The sequence below is a fragment of the Agelaius tricolor genome, unplaced genomic scaffold, assembly GCF_023055355.1.
Source record: "Agelaius tricolor isolate 1412-34295 unplaced genomic scaffold, bAgeTri1.0.p SCAF_2, whole genome shotgun sequence".
NCBI classification, from domain to species: Eukaryota; Metazoa; Chordata; class Aves; order Passeriformes; family Icteridae; genus Agelaius; species Agelaius tricolor.
In genome coordinates this window covers 20,740,411-20,763,650 of record NW_027269262.1, presented here as the reverse complement: position 1 = coordinate 20,763,650, position 23,240 = coordinate 20,740,411, and the positions used below count along the sequence as shown (strand labels likewise).

Below are 23,240 nucleotides of genomic sequence, written 5' to 3'. Positions count from 1 at the left end.
CTGCTCTAAGGACATAATGTACAGTATGCTGTTTGTTCAGCTTGCAGAGAGTCAGATTTAAGGATTCATATTCAAACAGCACTGACTCAAGTAGCAATGTTCAAGGACTTTTCAAAGTGCATCTGTGGAGCTTATCAATACCACAAGCTGAATACTACTCTACCTGACTGTGTTTTCTTTAGCCAAGGTCTCGGGTTTTGCTTTAATCTAGCATCAGCATGAAGCTATAACTGAAAAATCAAGACTTCACTTAGAAAACTTCTGTAGGCTACTGTTGTCCAGCATTTTTCTACAGATATGGACCTGCATGTGATGCAGAGTAAACACATTCTAAGTCCATTGATTTTAAGAAACAATTCAGATATATATATATCTGTGTGAGCACCTACACACACATTTCCCCATTTCATCATTTATACAACATATGTACACATGACAATACTTTCCAGAAGAGCTGTATCAGCATATTAGGGGCATTAAGACACTGCATTGCAATAGCTATGCTCATTTCTGAAATGTGAACAAATGCATTTGATACGTACACTGTCAGCATGCTTGGGATTAACAGAGATCAGCAACCAATTTGGAGTAATTGAATATTCACAGCAGCATCTGGTCTGATCTGTTAACACAGTCACACGCAGGGAATGTAGGGCAAGCATTTTAAAAAATGCCCAGAAAAACAATTTTTTAAAATGCCCAGAAGAAAACCAAGGGTACTGCTTAAGAAAAAATGGACCCCCAGCAGCCTTATGCTTCTTGCCTACTGTTCACCTTCTGCACAGTCTTTGCTGGCTGCAGCCCGTAGCCACATCAAGGGTTTGGTTCATGTACAAACCCAGTGCAGTGCTCACATTCTTCCTAGAACTACATGCTCATGTGCTGGACTTACTGAGCCTTTGTCACGCTCCCTTTGCTCTCCTGGTCACGCAGCAATACTGCCCTCTCTTCCCCCCCCACTGAGCACATGTGAAAAACATTAACATGTTTCAAATGCCTAGCAGACCTTGAAGTATCCTTGTCAGAACTTTACATTTCCTGGGGAAATCTTGTGGTGACAGAAGCCCTCTGTAACTCCATTTAAACCATTAATGATGCACTGATAATGCCAATGAAGTCTGACCATCAGATTTCAATGTATATTAGATGCCTGCCTGAAAGCAGCATTAATAATGGAATGAATTTATTATTTTCTTCTAATTATAACTCCTTGCTGATGCTAGTGAAAAAACACTCTTTCAAGAGAGAAATAATCAGCAGTAAAATATATGTAATTATTTTCATTATAGGCTTGTGTCAGTTCTACCGGTTAAGATTGGTCCCTTCCCAAATCTGTTTCCCAATTCTGCTACATGTGGAAAGCTTAGGACAAGTATTCAGTGGCAGGAACACATCTCACTAGAAATGCATGGTTTTTCAAAGTAGCTTATTTTATCATCATAGGCAAAACAGTACTTCTGTGTCATTCAGGCCTACAATAACTCTGGTGATTTGATACATGAACATTCTCCGAGGCCATTCTTTGGAGAGGCACGTTTAACTTAATAATGGAACAATTGTTTCCAAGAGGCAAGATTTTATCTTTCCTGTAAAAGTCATCAGCTCTACAAAGTTACAAATCACTGGAGAAAAATCCTACAGCAAGCCTTCAGTAGAGGCTCAGACATTTAGCAGCCAAACACCTTGGGAGAGGTCTCCTGCCCTTGGCATGCTCTGGATGCTGCTGAGCAAGAGCTCCTGGAGCTTCCCTTGGCAGCTCCAACATGCTGCTCATGCTGTCCCTGACCAGAGCCTGGAATGGAGGATGAACAGGGCATCTGATCCTTGTGTTCCTCGTGAGCTGAAGGAGGCTCTGTGGGGCTGCTGCTGTGTTGAGGTTTCTGCCTTTACAGTGAGGTCCCCCCACTGCCCTGCTGCTGGCTGGGGAGCGCAGTGAGTCCATCACCCACCCAGACAGATCCTGTGCTCCCAGCTGGGGAGGGCAGTGGGTCCATCACCCACCCAGACAGATCCCGTGCTCCCAGCTGGGGAGGGCAGTGGGTCCATCACCCACCCAGACAGATCCTGTGCTCCCAGCTGGGGAGGGCAGTGGGTCCATCACCCACCCAGACAGATCCCGTGCTCCCAGCCCAGGAACTGCCAGCCTGCCCCGTGCCCTGATGTGTGCACACGTGTACTCGGGTGTCAGAGAGAAAAGCAGGGAGCAAGGCTGCAGGGATGAAGGAGCAGGATGAATGATGAATGGGAGCTGAATCTGAAGCAGAAGCTTGGGGAGACCAAATAAATAAAAGCACAGGAGCCCATGCATGGAAGACAGAACAAAGGGCAGGTAGGAGGCACAAAAAAAATCCCCTCAAACAAACAAAAGAAATGAACAAGGATGACTACTAGGGCGCTTTGAGGAAACACTCTTTACTTCTACCCCCATTATTACACATCCTTATAACTCCAGAACATCCAGAAGCTGCTTAGAGATGACTGATACTGCTCCCCCTGGTACAGGTCCCTCTCCTCTCCAGTGTGTGCCACAACCACCTAGCTGCAAAGGGGCAGCACGCTGCTTTTTCTACAGTGCAAAAAGAGGCCCTGCAGCATTTCTGAACTCTCCAGGGTATGACTTTGCAACACAGAGGGGTTTTCCCCATGTACATTTTGTGACTGTTCTTGGTAAAGTCAGCTTGGGTAGATAAATCTCCTTAAATCGTCTCACCATGCGTATGCTAAACAGGACCTGGCTTGTTTTACAAAATAAAGAGTGCTGGATGAGGAGGAGGCACATGACCTACACTAACATTTTCTTCCCCTGGTTTAGCATAAATAAAAGCACCACTATGAAAGAGCACTTAAAGTTCCTTTTGCAGCTAACATTGAAAGAGTTTATTATCACACTGCAGAAATGCTTCAGGGGAAATCTTGCTCTGATAGTGTTCTCATGAGAACACTTGACGTTTTCAAACAAATCACTTTGAAATGTTCAAGAATACAATGTCATGAGGCTCCCAAAGGTGCAATGACACATCTTATCACAAAGGGAAGCTCCTGTGTTGCCTGCTTAAAGAACCTGAAGCTCTGCAAGAAGTACCTCATCTTTCAAACAGCATTTCAAACACCAAGATTTGAAAGTGATCTGGCATTGAAATACCAGTCTGGCTGTTCAGATTTAGTTTGCTTAAAGTCAGCTCGTATAGTGAAGAGTACCTGGAGCTGCAGAAGATTCCCCTTTGTTTCTGTATTCTCTTGTACACAGAGGTAACATGGATTTCAGGAACTGCTTGAGTGACCACAGGATAGGGCAAAGATCAGATGAGCTTTCCATTTACAGAACCAGCACCATGCAGCCAGAGGCACTGCATCCTTCCTCAGAGGAGCTGCCAGTAGACACAGTCTCCTTTCCTACAGATTCATCATTTCACCTCATCATACCTGCTGTCCAGCCCATGGGCTGGGATCACCTAATGCAGTACCCCACACACCTCCCCAATGGCTACACTTTTTAAAATTATTCTAATGACTTGAAATAGCAACGTAAAAAAAAGATTTTTCACTGCTCAAACCCATAAGTGCAGTCTTCAGTCCCTGATGGAGAAGTGGGGTGGGACTGGGACATGGCTCTTCCAAACAGTGGCTCCCAGGGGGCTGACTGTAAAGGAGAGAGAGACGATGGACTCTGGACACCACTATCAACTTTTTTAAATGGTGCTTGCAGATGCACTAGCATTTTCTCAGAAGCCATCATTGTGTAAAATCCTGTCCAGAATTATTCAGTCATTTTTTAATTTAAAAAAATACTATGAAATTTAAAAATCCATTTAATAAAAAATAGGGTGGTCTAGGCCACTTGTGTTTTGCTCAATTAATCTCTCCAAGTAAAAATCTTAGGGGAGACCCACCATTTATCTGCACTGTAAGGTACAAAGCCTCACCAGAGCAAAACTGAGCAATGCCCTGTTGCAGAGCGAAGTACCCCCGCATGTAATTGTGCTTAACCTAAACCATATGTTCCTAAAAACACCAACAATGCTGAACAATGAGACCAGCCTCACATCCAAGGGAATTTAGGAACAGGGGAACAACCGAAGTGACAAGCTTGTTCATCATGGAGCTACAGATTCATTGTTGTCATCGTTTTTTGGCACGATGCTGCCTGAATTCCTTCCCATGTTTTGTGAACAGCTGAACTGTGTTCCCTTACAAAAGAAATTAATATGGCAGCCTGTGTACATCTGCTTTAATCTTAAAACAAAGAGTTTTGCTATCTTTAGTACAAGCATAATAAAGGCACCAAAAAAAGACAGATGGTTTGGATTTTCTTTGCAGAAAGCAAGAGAGAAGACTGACATCTCAACTGTTTATGTAGCCACAACCATTACATGGCCACAGCAAACCAGAGGGGATGCAGAAAGTACCTCTTTGTCAGTGTCTCAGATGCCAACTGCTTTCAGTCAGGCCTTGTAAAAAGCATAAAACAACTCTGCTCACAGATAAATGCTTTTGTTCATAAAGATTAAATTTATATGGGTAGGAAAACACTTAACAACGGCCACACTAATGCCAAACAAATTAATTTCAGTACAGCTAGTGCAAAGACTACTGTTCTGTTTAGGCAGCACAGAACAAAACCCTTGAAAATCCAACATTAAGGTAGTTATTTATGGTCATTGCTTAGCCCTCCTGCCCCCATCATTTGTGCATTAGAAATCTCCTGATTGCTTACTTGCAAATTCCCTGACTTCTGACCAAAACTGGCCACACACTGATAGCCCGAAAGTTCATTCTGCAGGGATAATAACATCACCCTGGTCAGGCAGTTGGGATGGGTTTGGGGATTTGGTTTTTAAGTTTTTGTTTTGTTTTGCATTGGTGGATTTTTTTACAATTCAGCCTTTCTTTTAGAATATCTCACTTCAGGATTAAAACTTTCCCCTTCCTGAAATCAATCAAACTGATAGTGGTTTTGGCAGAAAGGGAAGTAACAGGAAAAAAGTAAGGACAGAACATGTGCAACATATCCAAGAAGTAATTCATAACTTGCTCTGTATTTTTTATGTAATAGATACATAGTTCAGGGAAAACTACACACAAAAGAGGCTTTCCTTATTACCCTTTAACAAACATTCAGAGAATGGCAGACATGTAAAAATATCACCCTTGATATAAAGGGATAAAAAGACAAGCTGAATTAGCTCGAGAATTAGGGGCAGAAAAATATTCTCTGATACAGATATTGCTCCTTTCAGCATAATTAAATGCCTTTTTAATATTTCCATGTTGGAGAATTTAAGAGACCCAAATTAATGATTTTTCCAATTAGCAAGTATTTATAAAGTAAAAGAAGATGGCACACATGGAAAAAATCCAAAACACTTGTTCAATTTGTGAGTGCTTCCACTTGAACCAGTGCTCAAACACGGTACTGACAAGTAACACTTGGGGTTTAGAAGCAGCATTTCCATTAAGGAAAACGTTTGCCGCAGTTGCATGAAATCCTTACCAGGCACGGGGAGCCTTTTGTGCATTGCAGTTACACTCCATTAAATGCTTCCCAGGAGGGCTGGGGTGGCACAGCTCAGTGGCCCTGTGGGACACGTGGGCTTGCAGGGCACGTGCAGCCTCTGCTGCGTCGCTCACTTTGCTGGCCCCTTTCTGCAAAGAGCAGGGGATGGAGCAAGCATGGGCAAGCAGGGCACGGCCACCCCTCCTCGCAGCTCCTTCCAGGAGATGCCCCACAGGCTGGGCCACCAAAGGGCCCCGGGGACAGCCAAGTGCAGTTGTGCAAGGCACGGGGGCCAGGCTCCCTGCGGATGCTCCTGGAGGAAGCTGCCGGCTCACATCTGTCACGAGCTCTGTTTACAGGCGCGCCAACAGATGCTTGCAGCGAGAGTCGCTGAACTTTGACATCCAACATAAAGATGTAAACACTTCTCCACAGAAGATAAATCCTGAGTACTAAAAGGTGCTCTGGCTGACTTCTGGCCCTCCCCAACCCCACACCATCTGCCAAACCCAAAACTCCCACACATATCCCTTAAAAACAACAACAGTAAGAAAGGCACAGAAAAACCCCCAAGAAATTAACATACTAATAGCCACAGCACCAAGATTTTTTAAGTATGCTAACCAGTAGAGTTATTAAAAGTAAGCCAAATATAACTGATTGGAGAATAAAATGAACTTTACAATGTTTAGACAGATGGAATCTGATTTCCTGCTGTAAAGCTGCTGAATTTGGCATTGACCCTGAGCCCCAAAGGCAGGGGATCTGCTGCCCAAAACACACACGAGCTACCCAGTGTCCGGAATCAGCAGTCACTACTCTTCATATGCACCATTAAATTAAAAAGCATGAAAGTCTTCATAAATAAGGTTTGCAAAAAGAAATGGATTCATTTAATGCTAACAGCAGCCAAGACCAAAGCCCACTGCATATATTTGTGTATTTTCTTAAGAGGCTGTATATACAAGGGAGCTCACAAAGGGCTTCTTTAAAATGCTCCCTTGTAAATGTGCATTTGAAGGGTAATAGATATTGAATTAATGGAAATGTCCAAAAAATCACTGTTTGGAAATATTTTTAGGCCTTCATGTGGAAGAGCTAGAAGCAATCATGATGCTTTTCAATGCTAGCTAAGAAAATCCTTGTCCAGAAGGATTTACTTCTCCGATGCCTGATCCTATGAGCTATGGATGCAGCCAAACACAGCATTTACTGATAAACAGTCCTACTGACTTCAGTAACTTAAGCCAAGTAACTTCAGTGGTGTTATTCATGCCCTGTGAATATGAACGGAAGACTCTTGTTTAAAAAGGCTCCTCACAACAGCAAAGGCCAGCACAAGAGAGTCCCAAGTGAGGGTGAGAAAGGACACAAGGCAAAGAAAAGAGTCCTTATGAGAAATGCTTAGCCATTACCTGCATTTGGGGCTTTCTTTTTAATTTTAAACCAAAAGGGAGGAAAACATGAGCTCTCCTGGTATAACTACACAGTAACGTCAACACAATCTTATTGCTAACTCAAAAGTCAAACAAAAGGGACCCCCCCACCCCCTGACAGAACAAACCCCAAACCTCAAACCAAGCCCAGGTCTACAATTTCTGAATGAGGTCACGATGAGAAACTCTCCCAGCCTTCAAACCAGAAAGAAAAAAAAAAAAAGTGAAAACCTCCATGGAAAACATACTTGAGCTGTGTTTAACAAGGAACATCTGTAGCCTTCCAATTCCTGAGATGCAGAAATGCCGCAGAAGAGCTGCAATAACTTAAACACACAGGAAAAAATACTTTTGTTGCTGCCCAAACCATTTACAGGTGCCTCTGATTTGAAACTAAGGATACCAAGCTCTACTCTGTTTGCTGACATAACACCATGCTGTGAAGGACTTCTCTGTGAAGAAAATTCACTGAAAGCTGGTTTAACTGATAAAGTCTTTAGTGGTGAAATATGACATGTGTTTTTAAAGAGCCTACATTTTTTGCATATTATCAGTCAGCTGTTTCTATTTATAACATTCGATGTAAAAGTTTCTCTCAGTCAGCTAAGTAGGTATGCAATTAAGTATCCTGAAATTTTAGTGTCAGACTGAGGACAGTTTGCAGCAATTGATTCAACTTTTATTTCTCCTTGGATGAGTTTGTACAGATAAGATTTCCTCCACACACACATACCTTAATTATGTCTTACACATATACAATTCTTCCCTTGCAAGGGAATAGATGTTATTAAAAATGTGTGTTCTTAGGTGCTGTTCTGGAAGTCCTCAATTCTCAAAGGCTTAAACATAGTGCTACTTATACCAACAGCAATAACTGCACTTTAAAAAAAAAAAGAGTCCTTAGCTCACAGACTATATATTTACAGTGCTGACTATATATTTATTGGCATTACTTTTATATATACTTGGATGTATAAATGGAAGAAAGAGTAGAGAGTCCTATTTAGGTGACTAGAAAAATGTTCTTGAAATCAATGCCATGCAAAACAACACAGCTCTTCTGAAAGATTTCACTCCTCCCCCCAAGCTTTTTGTATTTGCTATCTATGCTTTCACTGCAGACAGCTTCACGTGTGTCTGTACAAGTCAGGAGCACAATGCAGTCCTCTTTGATCTGAAATAAGTAAAGTTCACAGTAGTCAGAAAAAAAAGAAAAAGGATAGAAACTGGAAAGAGGTTTTTCTCAATGGAACCATTGATTACTGAATATACACAATAAGTAATTTCAAACAAAGCATAGAATGACAGCAGGGCTTTTAGGACTTTATTTAAACATTCATTTGAGCACTTTATAAGCTCACACAACTTCATTAAAAATACAGTAGGACAATGAGGAAATGTCTGCTTTACTGTAAATAAAGCCTTTAAGGAAGAAATCACTTTAACCCCAAAACTAAATGCAGCAAAAATATCCTCAAACATGAAAAAAAATGCAGTAACTGTAATGTCATTTTATATACTAATGTGTATCTAAACACACAAGGAAAGATTAGGACCTACTTTTTTAATTCTAAACGTTCATAGACTTCATTGACATACTTAATATATTCGTATTAAGTATGAATATACTGTATTAATACAGTAGAGTCATAGACATGGTATTTCCAAAACATCCAGGACAGAGCCCTTTACCAGCTCTCTACACTAATGGAACAGAAAAACAAACAACACAACCGACCCACCCACTAGCTAACAAATGAGTACAGCATCTTCTCTCCTGGAAAGCATGAAGTTTGTACTTATAAAGGGAAACATATTTACCATATGAATTGTCTGCACATGGTAGCTTTTCCAGTCACTGCAGACTCCCTGTTTTGAAGGCCAGCCTGCAGGAAGCTTTGGAGAGCTACTCCAGAGCCAGCTGCAGCCCAGCATCGTGAGCATGTGCTAAGAGGGAGGTCACACCTTTCATCTCCCACTCCTTTATCTTGGGCCAGGGTGCTGAAACACAGGCCTGATGTACTCTTCCCCTCCTTGTATTTAATGAGGCTTTCATCTACCCCCATTCAGTGCCACGTTTTTCTTCTTTTCATAAAGAGCTATGAATTTTTCATAGCTATTTGCTCAGGGAAATCCAAACTTACAATGTGATATTCCCATTTTAGTACACCTATCTCATGTATTGGATATTTCCCACAGACCATCAAATCAGCTAGTTTTACAACCATCTCACACAGAGGATGACACCAGCAGGAAACAGTATCACAGTTGTCTAAAATGATTATTAGCAAATGAACTGTTTAACTGAAACACTCAGGTAATATATACAAGAACACTTGAGGAGGAATTATATCACTGTGTGATAATCAAGAAATTGCTACGCAGCTTGTTAGAATACCATTATATAATCCTACCTTCACACTGGGTAGGATTCCCTACAACCACCCCTTCAGCATACAACTGCATGGTGCTACAGATTTTTGTGGCAAATTAATTTCTGCAACTCATAAGAGAACAGAAAGAAAAAATTAAGAAGTAATGTAGTGCGATATGAAAATTTAATAATTCTGCAAACTGACATTGGCAAAGACTTGAAGTCCAGACTCATAAAAGTAAAATCCGAAACCAACTCCAGCAACAGATGTTCCCAGTCTCACTGCCCTGCCAATCATGGCATAGGAAGACATGCAGAATGCTCAGTGGAAAGGTGAGAAGTGCAAAGTCTAGTAGAAGCTACTGAATCAGAGAAGATGAATAACAATGCTGTGCTTTGATAAGGTCCCAGCGTTTTCATCAGTTTGTCATTAGACTTGAACATGAGCTCCAGCTGTCAAAATGATGTGGGAATCAATACACCAACCATGCCTCAAAAAGCATCATCACCCCATATTTCTGCAACCTCACCCCTTGTTTCCCCTCTCTGGTTCTTCAAAGTTATATTGGGCATTGCAGGGATTGCCAAACAGTCAGAGGTAATAGTAAAGCATTATCTCAGTTCCATTTCACCTGCTTGCAACCTTCCGCAGCCCATAGATAACCAAACAGACCAAGAGCAGAATGGTCTGAAAGCACATCAGGAAAAGCAATGGGAGAAAAGATAAGAAATTACCAATGTCAGCTGGCATAGTCCTTTTACACACTAAGTCCACTCCTGAAACCATAAGCCCTGAAAATGACTGAAGTTATCAAATGCAGTGAATTTCTACTATGCCTTTGGCTGTGCAGCGGCCAGCTCAGACCTGCTGAGGAGGTGGAATGCCACATCACAGGTCTGAAGGCCAATCCCTATGTCCTTCCCATTTTGCACCACCTGATTTTAACACATGCACACCCAAATAAAGGAGGCAATTTTTTGCCTTTTTTGCCTAGTGGTGTTTGTAACACCAGGGTTTTCTGAGCAATCAATTGGATGGCATCATGGTAAAGACTTGAGACTTTTTCCATATTATCTGAAGTTTCAGCTCGCATTATGGACATCGTGAAAAGGCAGTAACATCACACAAAACATGCACACAGAACACCATAAACAAGCAACTTATCTGCTGGTGGATGTCAGCCATTCTTTACTAGGGCACCAAAGCAAGCTGTCCCTTTTACAGGTGCATCTGTGGTTCCCTTAAGTATAAGGATTTTGCAGCTCAAAACACTTCTAAAAGTCAGGCTTTTTATGGCTACACATCCAATTACAAAATCCTGTGAAAATTACAGGTAGTCTCCCATGTAAGCATGTAGGTGACTCATACAAGGAGCTGGAGAAGGCTTGTGTTTAAGATGAAAGATGTGTTTAAAATGACATTTCCCGGAGGATGTTAGTGTAACAACAAACACATCCACACACAGCCTTTCTACACTGTAACTCAAATGTAATGGTGATGCTTTGAATGTGATGGAGCCTTCTTATTTTAGCTTGAAAAAGCCAACAGAGGGGACAGTTTCAGCCTTTCCACTTAACTGGACTTCAAATTTCAGTTGAGAAAGTCAAAACATGAAACATCCTAAATCTGAGAACCAATAACCTGGCCACCAATAACTTGGTGCAAGAGAAAAGAATGACAGAATCATAAAATGCCTTGGACTGGAAGAGACCTGTAAAGGTCATCTAGTCCAATCCCCCAGCTGCAAGGGGGAATACCTTCCAATAGACTATGTTGCTCAAAACCTCATTTAACCTGACCTGAAAGACTTTCAGGTATCCACAGCTTCTCTGGGCAGTATGTTCCAGTGCCTCGTAGCCCTTTAAAAAAAGAATTTCTTCTTTAATCTCATCTATTTAAAAAATTACCCCTTGTCCTACTTCAACAGGCCCTGCTGAAAGGTTTGTCCCCAGCTTTCCTGTAGGCCCCCTATTGCTACTGGAAGATGCTGTAAGGTCCCCCTGGAGCCTTCTCTTCTCCATGCTTAACAACCCCAAGTTTCTCAGCCTGACCTCATAAGAGAAGCATTCCATGCCTTTGATAACTTCCATGGCCTTCCTCCATGGCTCCACAGGCTGATGATCTTTAAGTGCTGGGGGTCTCAGAGTTGGATACAGCACTTCAGGTGAGGTCTCATGAGGGTGCAGTAGAGGGGCAGAATTCCTTCCCCTGACCCACTGGCAATGCTGTTTTTGATACAACCCAAGATAGAGTTTGTTTCCTGGGATGTCAACACACTGCCAGCTCATGTCCAGCTTTTCATCCACCAGCACCCTGAAATCCCTCTTGGCAGGGCTGTTCTCAATTAATCTGTAGGGATACCAGGGGATGCCTCAACACAAATGCATGGACCTTCTACTTGACTTCATAGAACTTCATGAAGCATATGCATGTGCCCATTTAAGCTTGTGCTGTGCCCTCTGGATGGCATTCCATCCTTCAGGCTTGCCAGTTGCAGCACTCAGCTTGGTGCCATCTGCAAACTTGCTGAGGCTGTGCTCTATCCCACTGCCAATGCTGTTGATGAGGGCATTAAACAGCTCTGGTCCCAGTCCAGAACTCCAAGGGACATCCTTGTCACCAATTTACCACTGTCTGGATGCAATCATCCAACCAATTCCTCATCCACCAAAGAGTTCATCCATCCAATTCCTATCTCTCCAATTTAGAGGGAAGGATGTTGTAGGGTTCTGTGTCAAAGGCTTTAGAGAAGTCCAGACAGATGACACACACAGCTCTTCCCTTCTTCACTGATGTGGTTTCTCCATCATTTTCATCCCACAGTGCCAGCACAGCAGCAATTTAATCATGAGTACATTACATTTTGCCCATCAAAAGCCACTCTGCAATTCTGTCTGGTTCCTTTCCTGCCTGGAGAAAGGCATGTAAAGAAAGCAAGGGTTCCCTGTCTCTGAAAGACATGCTTTTATTTTTTTGGCCATGTGCCAGCCCCAACTTTCTGTTACTGTTAGGGATTATAACCTTTGAGAGGCCACCTTCCTCCAGTAAACTACATAATGACCAACCTATGTGGAACAAGGCTCTCACACCCAGCAGCATTACTTCAGCTTTGTCAGACACAATCATAGCAACTGACTGGAGAGGCAACAGAAATAACTATTAAAACCAAGTCACACATACAGGTCATACAAAATTAATATTTTATTCACAAACCTTTTAGCTTCCCACTCTGCCCTCCACACAAGAAGAAAATGCACAGCCAGTGTCACCACCATAATTCTGGGGGTTTTGACAATAGAATGGCCTGTGCAGTGCCAGGCATGCTGACATAGATGTGACTCACCTTTGTAAGTGAGACTTCAATCTTACTGTGATTCTGGAGATGTGGTGGGGTAGTTCCCACAGTGGAATGTTGCCAAAAAGGACTACACACTGTTTAGGAGAGACAGACCAGGAAGGCACAGTGCTGGAGCTGCCCTCTCGGTGAGGCAGCACTTGGAATGTATTGAGCTCTGTCTCAGGGTGGATAATGAGCCAGTCAGGAGCTTATGGGTCAGGATAAAAGGGCAGACAGGTAAGGCTGACACTCTGGGTGTTTGCTCCAGGCTGCCTGACCGGGAGGAGGAGGTGGGTGAGTCCTTCTAGGCAATTACAGCAGCCCCAAAATCACATGGGGGGGGCTTTAACTAACCTGACATCTGCTGGAAAGCTACACAGCAAACAAGCCAGGAGGGTCCTGGAAATCACCCCAGTCTTCAAAAGGAGCAAGAAGAAGGACACAAGAGACTATCAGCCAGGCAGCCTCACCTCAATCCCTGGAAAGGTGATGGAGTGCCTCACTCTGTAGGCCATCTCAACCCACAAAAGAGACAAGAAGGTGATCAGAAGTAGTCAGCATGGGTTAACTCATGCTTGACCAGACTGATTGCCTTCTGTGCTGAAACAACTACCTGGATGGATGCAGGGAGCACAGTGGATATTTTCTACCTTGACATCAGCAAGACTTTTGACACTGTCTCTCACAAAATCCTCATGGCAAACTCAATAAGTGTTATGTTGGATGAGTGGACAGTAGAATGGATTTGGAACTGGCTGAGTGGCAGATCCCAGAAGGTTGTGATCAGTGGTACACTGTCTGGTTGGAGGTCTGTCACTCGTGGTGTCCCCCAGGGTTCTATACTGGGCCCAGTGTATTTAATTTGTTCATCAGTGGCTTGGATGAGGGAATAGAGTCCCTTCTCATCAAGTTCACTACTGACACAAAGCTGAGAGGAGAGGTCAATACTTCAGGTTGTGCAGCCTTTCAGAGGGACCTGGACACATTGGAGAGCTGGGCAGAGAAGAACCTTCTGAAATTCAACAAAAGCAAGTGCAGGGTCCTACACAGAAGAACCTGTGGATCCTGGTGGACAACAAACTGACCATGAGCCAACACTGTGTCCTTATGGTCAAGAAGGCTGATGGTATCCTGGGATACATTAGGAAGACCATTGCCAGTAGGTCAAGGGAGGTGATCCTGCCCCTCTGCTCAGCCCTGGTGAGGCCACGTCTGGAGTGCTGTGTGCAGTTCTGGAATCCACAATACAAGAGACATGGAGCTTCTGGAGCAGGTCCAGCTGACACCTCTTGGTAAAGAGTCTGGAGAATCTCTTTTATTCACAGCCTTAAGAAAGGCTGAGGAAGCTGGGCCTATTCAACCTCAAGAGGAGGCAACTATGAAATGACCTCATTAATCTGTATAAATATCTGAAAGGAGGATGTCAGGAGGATGGAGCTAGGTTCTGCTCAGTAGCTCAAAACCACAGGAAAATAAGCCACCAGCAGAAACTGATGCACAGGAAGTTCCACCTAAACACAAGTAAAAACTTCTTTACTGCAGGTAAAGGGTGACCAAGCACTGGAACAGATTGCCTAGAGAGGTTGTGGAGTCTCCTTGACTGGAGATATTCAAGAACCACCTGGACACAATCCTGTGCCACGTGCTCTAGGATGACCCTGCTTGAGCAGGGAGGTTGGACCAGATGACCACTGTGGTCCCTTCCAACCTGACCCATTCTGTGATTCTGTGAAAGCTTATTTTTTACAGAGTTGTGAGAAAGACAAAACATAGAGGAGCAATGCCCATACCTGACCATAGTCTGTCCTGAATACAACAACTCCTTCTGCACAGGAATGAACAGTGCTGGGATAATGCTGATTATTTTCTCGCAGCCAGACCCGAGACCCCTGCAATAAAAAAAAGCCAGAATTATAGACGACATAAGAGAAAAACTGAGGAAATAATTCTACTCACTATTTTTCTCTGGAAATACTTCTCAAGGGATAGGAGAGAAAGAGAAATCCAAATAAGCAAGTGAAAGAAAATAAAATAATCTCTTAGCAAGTATTTGTTGGTTTCTGCTTGATCAGTAAACACAGGAGAACTACACTGAAGTGCCTTTTTTTTTCACAAGTTCCTAAATGCTGGGAAGAGCAGCTGGAGCCAATCCTCTGATTCACTGAGTCATGTGCCTCATGCTAGCACATGTAAAATTACAGAACCCTGTTTGAATTTACACACAGTTTAGAAGACCCGCCCCAAAGCCAGCTGGCTCCCTACCTGTTTATTTTCAACCTCAGTCAGACACTCCCAACACTTCTATCTTTCACCTTTTTTCTAAACTACTTCCCTTTATATGGGTCTCCTCTCTTCACTGCACAACAATGCAGAGGATTAAAAAAAGACCAACTAGTAGCAAGCAAGGTTACAAAGAACTGATATTTGCTATGGAGGCATAGGAGACACTGTCAGTGAGACAAGCCAGCCTAGAAGAGCAGGTAGAGCTTAATGTTCCCTCTACCACCTGGGTGGTGATGCAGATGCAGCATTACGAAAAGAGAAATATCTAGCACTGAGAACAAGGGAGGAGGACCACAGCTGATGCTGCAGCTCCAGTAAAAGCCATCCCACAAGCAACAGCCACGCGAGTTGCTCCTGCGTAGGAGAAGACTTTAGCTGGCATGAAAACACTTAGCAGCAGTGACCTATGGCCTGACTTCCAACCAAAACTACACTCCATTCTCTTCAAACATCTGGCTCTATATCAGGGCCAACAGTATTTTAGTGGCTTTCAGAAAACAGAGATTTTTTTCACCAGAACAGTCAAATATGCTCCTAAAGCAAAAGTAAAGGAGTGGTAGGAAAGTGCTGGGATATACCCTGACAATCATAAGGTTTGGGTGTACAGTCATAGAAAAAAAAGCCAATTAAAATAATTTTGCAAGCTAGCATCCAAAGGCTGTCCTTGCCTGAATTTTCACACAGAGAAACCAGACATAAAGTCTTTTTAAGGTGGATGGAGTGAGGCCTGATTTATAATCAAGACAAATACAGATTTTTATTCTGCTGCCTATTTAGGATGAGTGGCTCATGAGCTTACCATGGACTTCAGCCACATTACAAGTTACATATGCTTTTAGACAATGTTGAATAAATGTTATTCTTCTTTCTATGATGGGACAATAGCAGCACTTAGACAAAACAGTACTCATGGAGGATTTAAAAACTCTTGCTGTTTGGTTTCCCTAAATGGGAAGAGCTCACCTGGACACAGATGAGGCAAGAGCATCCCTCTTTAGTTTTTGCCCCTGCATCTTTTCACAAACTGCTTTCCAATTTCAATGTTGCAAACGCCTGTGGGGCATTTGCCCTTTTACTTCCAAAACCTCGAGTCAGGTGGTTTCTGGATATACAGCAATTCTGAAGCAGTTCAAATGCAATGTTCATAAACTCCAAAGTGCAGGGCTAAGGCAGATGGAAGCAGAAAGGAGAGTGCCAGCTCCTGAGGTGGGTGAGTGGCAGCAGGGGACTGGGAAACAGTGGGGAGATCTTCCCCAGAAGTGGTAAAAGCAATAGATAAGACTGTAACATTAAATTCAAAATCCAGAACCAGCAGTTGGAACACTTCCACCCACTCTCCTGGGTCTACATCAGACTCTGGTCTTCAAATAACCAAGGGCACTGCTCTGTTTTTATTCTCATGAACACCACAAACATCCCCATGCTGACTGGTTCAAGGGTACCTCTCACCCTGCACTTCCCAAAGGAAGGAAGGCTGATGTGAGGGCTTTGCTCATGGACTTCCTCTGCTACCTCTGCACCAGAGCCAGCAAACAGAAATGTCCTGTGTCCCTTGGGTACAGACACAGGAGCAATGATAACTTGAAGGCTACATATTTGGTACTAAGGAGTTTCTACCACAACCACCATGTAGAGACAAAGGGGTTTTTCACATTAATGCAGGTGCTGCCATCAGGTCACTGTTCCCAAGAGTGCCTGAGAGTGAAAACCTGAGGCTTGCAGCTGCCCTGTGGGGCTGGGTGATGCAGAGCCCACTTAATTCACCATGGAATGGACCTAAAACCCATAAGCATGTGTGGAAACCCAGGGCACCTGGAATATTTCTCTCTCTGCTCTGGGGTGCCCTGAGTCCCAGGGGAGCACTGACTTCGACCCTCATTCATGGAGAAAGTTTCCTAGACTTCAAGGTAGACTAGAATCCACAAAAGTGTGAAATAAATTATAGAGAGTAGTGTACGTGTATCACTTAGTGAGAAATTAGGTTTTGAGATTTTTAGTATGTTCTGGATGGAAACAAGATGGAGGGCCCAGGGTGTCATCGTGGGTTTCTTCTTCATGCTTCTTCTCCCTTCTTCTTCATGGGTTTGGGTGGCATTTTGTAATTGGGCAGAAAAGTCCATATTGTGGGCTCTGTGGGATCAGTTATTGGGTTAAAAGGGAAAATAATCTAGGTGTCAGTTCTTAATTGGATAGTTTAGTCTTAAAAGACCTTGTAACAAGAGATTGTTGGCCATTTTGTGCCTTCCAATGAAAAGCTGCCAAACTCACAGTAGTGAGACTGTTTTACTGATAAGACATAATAAACACCTGAGTCCGAACATGAACTACTGTCTCAAGTGCCTTCAATCCAGATCCAGAGAAACCCACAAACATGAGTGCACAGCAAGACAGATGATGTGATGATGCACCCATGCTACACCTTGCCATACAGTGAAAGCAAGGTGAGCTGAGCTTTGCCTGGGATTCCTGCATGTCCTCAGCCACTTCACTTCATTCGTGCATCATGGAAGGCTGAAATTGACAGGGACCTCTTGTGAGCCTCTAGCTCAGGGGCTCAAGCAGGATCTCATAAAACTGGCTGTGAAAGCACTCAGTCACACCCACAGTAGAAAGTGCTTCCTGATGTTCAGTGTGAGCCTCCTGTGTTTCAGCCTGTGCCCAATGTCTCTGAGCCTGTCACTGAGCATCACCAAGAAGAGCCCCCTCCTCTATTATCTTCCTTCCAGGTATTTACATACACTGGTGAGATTCCCCCTGAGCCTTATCCAGGCTTAAGAATTCTAGCTCTCTCAGCTTGTAGGCCTAGGAGAGAGACCTTCATGATATTTCTGGTCTTCTCTTAGACCCTATCCAGTATATCCATGTCCCTCCTGCACTGGGGAGCAAACAACCAGACACAGCACTCCAGCTCACAGCTCACCAGGGCTGGGAAGAGGGGTAGGATCACCTCCATCAACTTGCAGACAACACTTTACTAACAAGTCCAACAGTAGTGTCTATAGAAACCTCGTGAGATGAGAGATACTCCTGACTTAACACAGGACACCAGAAGAAAGAATCTTCAGCTCATTAAACCATCCTACTCAGTCAGACAACCACTGTTTCACATTTGAATGGTTTTTTGTTATTAGTGGGACTATTATGGCATAAAACGAAAGGACTACAAGGTTGTCAAGCTCTCAGAAAATTTTTATTTCACTGGTCTTTTTTGCCTTAACCTAATAACCCCACAGAAGCAAGGCACAGCAAAGCTTTCCCAGCAAGGCACAACAAAGCTTTCCACAGCAAACATAAATTGCAAGGGATTTAATGATGGTGGCTACTGTCACCATCAGGCTCTGGAGACCAGACAGCTTGAAGAGCAGATGCATGTACTACTGTCATCCTAAGCAGCAATGAGAATTTGGTCCCAGCCTGCACACACCATCCCCTCCTCCCTCCCCAGAAATACTTTTGCCAGCCTGCTGCTGGGCACTAAAGGTCTGTCCTGGTCAGTCTCCACCATCTCCTTCTACGTGAGCTCAATGCACCTAAATGCATACATAAAGAGCAAAAAAGCCTATCAGCCAAAATGCAGTCAAGTTCCTCAAGTGTTTCAGGACAACCAAACCTCTGTTATTCCACTGGTTTATTATTTGCCAGCATCTCAGAAGCTCAAGTAACGTGAAGTTTATGCTTTCAAGAGCAATGAAAAGCTTGTAAACATTAAGCCGCAACAAAATTTGCCAAAACCTCAGCATTCAAAATTAGCCTCTCAGAAGGAGGAGAATGTTTTCCATCTTGAAATTAAATAATTAATGCTGCAAAATATCTTTTCTGGCTGTGAAGGGGAAAAGAAGGGGCCTGCACAGAAGCCTACACTTGTTGGGCTAGTGCTATAATAAGCTTTTTAAAGCAGGGAAAGGGGTTGATTTAAACAAATGTACATTGTTAGGGGTCAATAGCTGCTATTCAAAGGAGGCCAGAACAATGCAGCTCACAAAGCTGGAGGCATCTGGAATGCAAATACAACATGTTCCCTGGCAAGGTAGCTCTACAATGGAGTGTCTGTCCATGGGCCTTTTCCTATGGGTGGGGCAAAAAAAAAAGGTCTTGGCAAGAGATACCTTGCCAACTATGCAAGCTACAGACATTGATCCAGCTGCCATCTCTCTGCAGTGCATTAGCCATGCACTGGTGACAAAATCTTCACCAGTGCCTAATTTATGGACAAGACTTGGCATACAGGACCCACCTGAGGAAGGAATCCCCTCAATGCACATGGTGGCTTACATTGACCTCAACCTCTTTTGCAGGGAGAAGCCTGGTGTCTTGGGTTAGTCCAGAGCTCCCTGACAGCCAGCCTTCTGTGGTAATAGGGCAAAGAAAGCCATGGAACACTAACTACAGCCCAGTGGTTTTTATTTCCATGAAGTAAGGTTGTAAAAATACTTGGAATAGTGCTTGCAGAAGAACAGCTGTATGCCATCATTTCCGTAGCAAATAAATTTCTCCTGACTGCAAAACTGAAAGGAAATAGCTTTGCAGATCTCACAGCTGCAAGACCACCTGGAGAAGTCCTGGTCCTTCTACCTCACAGATTTTAATGCTGAAAATGCAAACACTACTTCTTGTCTTCCTTGGACATGACAAAAATCCATTCTTTTTTTACTTTCTGTTGGATATATATGCTGAAAATCACAAACTTAATAAAGAACTTTATCTCAATTAAGTAAAATGGTGGAGCATTCATTGCAAAACTCTAATTAACAAGTTAGATTTTATATGCACCCATGCTGTATGCTGCACAAAATAACTGCACATTAATTACATTTTATAAACACATATATTGTATATATGTCTACATGTGAAAAAGCAGATACTGTATAACAACTGTGTTCTCATCTTAGTGCAAAAGCTACTCATTCACACCTTATAATGTGAAATCCAGTCAATACATCAGTGCAGTTGATTCAAAACAGTTAAAATTGCTTTAAATGAAGAGCTATGAATGTAGGTTATGCTGTATCTGCATTCAAAAAGCTGCCACTATTGACGCTTGCCAAAGTGAAAGGAACAATAGTCAATATGTATTTAGAGAACTTTTTGTTTATGCACCTCAGTAGCTTGGCTCCAAACACAAAGTCTGAGAGACAGGAAGAGATGTTATTAAGTGGGTCAAGCAGGACGTAGCTTTTCAATGCAAAAGATAACCAAAACCACATTTATCTTCATCCCTTCTCTTTCCTAAGTCACAAACTGACGACAGTTAAGGAGGGGCCACGAAAAGAAAGAAGTCATCAAGAAAAAGACCACAACTTTGCTAATTTCAGATTAATAGTCAGTTATTGTGCCGAAAACTCACCCTTCCCTGTTGGCTTTGGCTACTGAAAACAGTTAAATTTAGGTACCCAAAACCATATTAAGTGCCTGGCCAGACTACTCAATGGAAAGTTCACTGGAAGATGAATATCCCTCACTGACTTCAATTCACATATGAACCATTCAGCCTCTTGAGCAGAAAACCAGACCTGTTCTTCCACATCTAAGTCCAGGGAAACAAGCAGTAATGGCCATTTGTCTGATGTATTGCTCTTTAATTCAGAATGTTGGTCTAGATGCCCTCCTTTGCACTGCCTGGCTTCTCTGGTGCTGCTTTCCATCAACAAAAGGCTTCCAGAAGATCTGGTCATCAGTGGTGGCTGAATGTGGGACCTACTATAAAAGTCTGTGGCTACTACTGTCACACACAATGTACAAACGGGAAATCAATGAACACTCCAGAAATTGCACCAAGACAGTGCCACCAATAGGCTCCATTTCTCGACAGCCAGGCTGCCCCTCTCTGCCAACAGTCAGGAATCAGCAGTGTTTATTCAGGGATGGTAGTGTAGAAAGGGATGGACAGAGCTACAGAGAAGGACTAGTTGAACCCTGTACATAGTGAAAGAAAGTGCAGCTTTGTAAGTTTATTTCAAAATGCAATCTAAATTTCAGTTCCTTAACTTCATGAACTGATTATTTACATAAATCAAGGCATATACTTAATCCAGCTTAATGGGGTAAAATTACTTTTCAAATCCTAACAGTAATATTCGCAACTTCCTCAGAAAACACTCAGGAGTAAAATACTAACACCTTCCTCTCAATAAACTGAGTTCTGTCTCTTACATAACACTATTTTCTTTCCTGTTTTAAAGCAGAACAAAGCCATGAAGATGTTTCCATGGGATATAAGGCCAGTTCAGGGGGGTTAGTTTCCTGCAGAGCAAAATGCCCTTGAAAATGAGATATTTCTGTTGTCTGTCAATCCCCCACATCAGATCAAAGCACCAGCTCTCCTGCTCCTGAGGTCTGCACAACAGCTGCTGATTAACCTTCAACAGGCTCCATCTCCTCCTGTTTCAGTAACCGGAGATAGCACAGAGCTAGTGATGGTATACTACTTTAAAAATAAGAAACTGGATTAAAACATATATTATTACTGACTTGAAAGGGAACCAGAATAAATCTGTACCCTCCTCAGCCCTTTGAAGGCACCAGCACTTCTTACAAGACCACTGCTTCATATAAGATAGTATTTTCTACACAATTTTTAAAAACCCCAACATATAACTGCACAAAAAAAAATTTATCTTTCAGTGATGCCCAACACAAACAGCACACAGACATTACTCTCAACATATGCAGGTGGACAATCATGTTCCTCCTCATCTTCTGCTGTTGAGTGTGAAGACATCCATCACTAATAGACCTCATTCAAAAGCCAAGGACAACTCCATCAAAAAGCAATTGCACTTCTCTGCTACAGCTTCTGAACATGTGGTTGTCAGCTCTTGAGGACAACAGATTTCTGCATGGCTAGGAAGCAGCAACTTTATCATGCACTCAAAAGCAAATCCAGCAAGAAGACACCATCAAGTCTTTTTGGAAGAGCTACTGGTATTGGCACAGTCTGTTATGACTTTCATGAGAGATTCAGCAAACTTGTTTTGACAAGTTTTGCAAAATGCTTTTTTTCACTTTGAAGACTGCCTAACCCATACCCCAGCATCATGGCTGCAAAAACATGACAGTGCAGGAGCTTGGAAAGCCTACTGCCATTATTGATTGTGGTCAAGTTAGGCTGCTAGCAGACAACAGCTTGTTCTCATGCCTGCAAATGTAAGGTAAAGAAATAACAGTTTCTGTGCAGTCAAGACAATGGCATTACTGGTTAATTCTGAAATTAAAAGGCATTGCTCCAAGTACTACTTGGCAACTGACCACGAACAGAACTGCAAAAACGAAGCAGGGAAACACATACAGCAACTTTTCTCTATCTACTGGATCTACAGTTCCAAGTCCCATTTTACATCATCATCACTGGGTATCACAGACTTGCCTCGCTTATGGCACTGCCTCCACCACTCTCACCCCTCTACCTTTGCTTGGAATGAGGAGGCAGGATTTTGATCTGTTAAAACTCAGTAAGGAAGATAAGTAATCCAAAAAGAAAATACGTGGGTGAGGAGAAGGAAGAGGAGACAGCTACTGAGGACAGCAGCGAGATGTAGGGCACACATGGGCAAAAGAGCTGCACATCTTTCTCTCCAGGTCTGTGTTGGGGCAGGGGGTAGCAATCGCCAGGCAAGCGACAGACATCCTGGTGTACTCATGGTCATCTTAAAAGTAGCATGTAATTCTCTCCCCTTATTTGAGTCCTTGAAGAGGAATATACAGTACACTCAAAAATCCCCTTAAAATTTGTCCTGAGAACCAAACAAGCCCCAACTCTGCATCCACAGAATTCAATGAGTTGCAGTTCTGTCTTTGATGACGGCATGGTTTTGTCAAGCACTCATATTTTTCTCAGAAACTCACTTTTTAATTAATAGCAGTCATGACCACAAATGCGAAAACGCATGAACAAAACAACAGCAACAAAAAACCCCTAACAACAAAGCCAAACACAAAAAATTCCAACAGGTATTTTAAGGAATGCAGAACTGAGGAAGGACAGTGCACAAGAAAGCACCAGGGGAAGAGAGACTCCACTAAGAATTGATCACCAAAGTTTACAGCAATGCAGCCAGCAGCAGCAGTTGTCCCAGCACAAGTGCCCAATTTCAGTCACCACTAGCTTCTGCTTACATCTCTTTGCCACATCATCTAGCCAGCTCTCACACTGCTCTGCAGCTCTACCAGTGACTCAGGGAAAAGGAGAACAGCCTGCCAAAATGCCTGTAGCTCATCCACCATGCCTGGTTGGGCCTGGCAGTCTCCAGTCCAAAAGCTGCCAGCTTGGTAATGCTTTGCTTATGCTACATGACATGCTTATAAACACACATCAAGGG

General features: G+C 43.0%; 1 protein-coding gene across 1 annotated transcript in view; it reads right to left on the bottom strand.

The window, feature by feature from the left end:
• The window catches only part of MYO10 (myosin X), a 163,440-nt gene that overhangs the window by 113,370 nt on the left and 26,830 nt on the right, over positions 1-23,240 (bottom strand). The window contains exon 2 of the mRNA XM_071453951.1: positions 14,433-14,531. Within this exon, the coding sequence (XP_071310052.1) occupies positions 14,433-14,531 (99 nt within the window). The remainder of the gene's footprint in view (positions 1-14,432; positions 14,532-23,240) is intronic.